The 3202-nt window shown below is 43.4% G+C and overlaps 1 protein-coding gene across 1 annotated transcript; it reads left to right on the top strand.

Annotated features, from left to right (window-relative positions):
• The first annotated feature begins 678 nt into the window (after positions 1–678).
• LOC107465909 (uncharacterized) lies at positions 679–1776 on the top strand. The gene has a single exon (XM_016084894.1). The coding sequence runs from the start codon at positions 679–681 to the stop codon at positions 1774–1776; it is 1098 nt and encodes a 365-aa protein (XP_015940380.1).
• The last annotated feature ends 1426 nt before the right edge of the window (positions 1777–3202 follow it).

The following is a 3202-nucleotide window of genomic DNA, read 5'->3' as shown; positions in this document are numbered from 1 at the left end:
GCATTATTTATTTTGAAAAAAATATTTACTCCCTATTATAATTTAAATAGAATATAAATATATATTGGTCCGGCCATTACAAATCCTATGTCATAAATCGGCTTTATCACTCATAACTTGCCATTATTCACATCTATTACCCAGATATTTGGCGTTATAAGTCGGCATTTTAGTCATTACTCGGCAATTTACGTTATTAATCAGCGTTGCAGTTACAAATCAACAATCAATTCATTTATCAAAACTAACGTTACAAATCAGCTTAACGGACTGCTTTACAAAAGAGAAACATCCAAACCCTTATTATTGCTCTTTAATACAGGCAATAAAGCAGGAACATAACCGATTACACACTATCACTTATAAAAGGTATGATCTTCTATCCTGAAGACACATTGAATTCTCAATACTAACTTAAGCTTCGGAGTGCCTTTGCAGGTACACTCCCCCCTGTTTCTTGCTCAAAGCTCTACGCAATTGGACACCCTCTTAGAGTAAAGCTCAGGTTATCATAAGGCTTGAAGGTCAGCCCCGAAAGCAATAACTCGGCGTCGACTCCCAGAGACTGAGCTCTCCCTCCAGGTATCCATACAAGAACAATTGGCGCCCACCGTGGGGCCGAAAATATAAACCTCTTTCTCTCTATATTATCGGCCTCGAGGTTCCCGTTTTAAAGTCATGGCTGAACAATTTCCACCCTCGCCATCCAAATTGCTCTGGATAGTGACCGAGTTGCGGCAAGTCATGGCTGAGGAGAACCAAAGAATGGCAAATCAAATCGCCAACTTGAATAACACTCGAACCGAAAACAATGACCGACAAGAACGGACAAAAGAAGCCGAGCAGCAGTCAGGGCCAACACATGTCTCAGACACTGCTCGACAGAAAGGGGAGCAGCCCAAACATAATGAGGACACTCAGAAAAACATCGAAAATGATGATCAGGAAAGCTCCCCTGGACCATTCACGGCGGAGGTGATGAACTTCGTGCTGCCCCGAAGATTTACTCTGCCGACCACCCTAACTCCCTATGATGGGTTAGGTGATCCGAAGAAATACATCAAAAAGTTCACCTCCATAATGATAGTAAACGGTGCATCTGATAAAGTTTTATGTCGTTGTTTTCCATCTTATTTAGATGGTCCTGCACTTGATTGGTTTTGTTCTTTGCCTACAGGTTCCATTTCTCGATTCCGAGACATATCAAAACCCTTTGAGGAGCACTTTGCTGGATCCGCCATCTACCTCCATGACTTTGATTACCTGAACACAGTCAAGCAAGGCCAGCATGAAAGCCTCAAGGACTACATGACGCGCTTCACAAAGATAGCCATAAGCATACCCGACCTCCACCCCGAGGTAGAACTACACGCCATAAAAAGTGGATTAAGACCAGGAAAGTTCCAGGAAACTATTGCTGTAGCCAAACCAAAAACTATGGCCGAATTCCGTGAAAAAGCTAAAGGACAGATTGACATCGAAGAGATCCGACAAGCTCAGAAAATAGAAAAGCCTCACTATAAAGACGACAACAAGTCACGGGACAGCAAGAAGAATTTCAAACCAATTCCAGGAAATGAAACCTACACCAAATTCAACACCAAGCGCGATGACATCATCAAGGAGATCCTGAATTCGAAGTTAATCAAGCCACCACGAAAAGCTGGCAATTACCCAGATTCAAAGGGCACTGACCGATCAAAATACTGCTCTTTCCACCAGAAGCACGGACACAGTACCGACGACTGCGTCATCGCTAAAGACCTGTTGGAGTGATTAGCTCGGCAAGGTCATCTGGACAAATTCATCAGCGGCCACATGCAGCGGCGAGCACCTCCTCTAGGAGAACAAAGCTCGGCTACACAACATAACCGAGATAGAGATCGATCGAACAATAACCATCCTGAACTACCATCACGTACAATTAACTGCATTTTCGGAGGTTTTGCAGGTGGAGGAGCCACAAGTTCGGCAAGGAAAAGATCTTACCGAGCTATCCTTTCCATCAATGCCGATCAAAGTCAACAACAGTCGCCGCCTACATCTCCACAGATAACATTCCAGACAGCCGATCATGACAACAGCGTAGAAAATCTGGATGATCCCATCGTAATCTCCCTACAGCACGAAGATCTCCAAATTAAAAGGGTGTTGCTCGACCCATGCAGCAGCGCCGACGTTCTCTTTTACTCGACTTTCCAAAAAATGAAACTGAGCGATAACATCATCCAACCTTCCACTGGTGACTTAGTAGGATTCTCAGGTGAGCGAGTCCCTGTTATGGGCTCTGTGTGGTTACAAACCACACTTGGTAAGTTCCCTTCGTCAAAAACTTCAGACATTCAATACTTAGTTGTTGATTGCTTCAGTCCCTATAATATTATACTTGGCCGACCTTTCTTAAATAGGTTCGGCGCTATAGTATCTACAATTCATCTTTGTGTTAAGTTCCCTTTGCAGGACAACACAATTGCAACCATTCATAGTGATGCCCGAGAGGCCAGGGAGTGCTACAACAATAGACTCAAAAGACCTCACCGTAACACAAAAGCTCAGGTCCACAATATTGGCAACACGAACAACCAACACATGCTGGCTGACCTTGATCCTCGAGCAGGAACACTGGAAAGGCCGACTCCAACAGAAGACCTAGATAAAATCTACTTCATAGAAAACACGGATAAGTTCACATACGTCGGCTCAACATTATCTTCAAAAGAAAAATCTTCATTCCGAGCATTCTTACAACAAAATGCCGACCTGTTTGTGTGGACCCCAGCTGATATGCCAGGCATCAATCCATCCATCATATCACACAAGTTAGCATTAGATCCATCTATCCGACCTGTAGCACAGAAAAAGAGAAATCTCGGGCACGACCGAAAGCAAGCTTTCCTAGAAGAAACCCAGAAGCTCATCAACGCGGGCTTCATCCGAGAAATCAGATTCACAACATGGCTGGCGAACATCGTCATGGTTAAAAAACATAACGGTAAATGGCGCATGTGTGTTGATTTCACCGATCTCAACAAAGCATGCCCTAAAGATTCATACCATTTACCCTCTATTGATTGTTTAGTTGATAATGCCTCTGGTTTTGAAAAACTCAGCTTCATGGATACCTATTCTGGTTATAACCAGATCCAAATGCACCCATCCGACCAAAATAAGACAGCCTTTATTACTGAATATGGAAACTATT

The sequence above is a fragment of the Arachis duranensis genome, chromosome 9 (genome assembly GCF_000817695.3).
Source record: "Arachis duranensis cultivar V14167 chromosome 9, aradu.V14167.gnm2.J7QH, whole genome shotgun sequence".
Taxonomy (NCBI): domain Eukaryota; kingdom Viridiplantae; phylum Streptophyta; class Magnoliopsida; order Fabales; family Fabaceae; genus Arachis; species Arachis duranensis.
The sequence above is the reverse complement of the archived record's forward strand: the minus strand, read 5'-3'. Positions and strand labels throughout refer to the sequence as shown.

Excerpts from the sequence above, each read along its gene's own strand:
- LOC107465909 (XM_016084894.1), top strand. The coding sequence starts at position 679 with ATGGCTGAACAATTTCCACCCTCGCCATCCAAATTGCTCTGGATAGTG.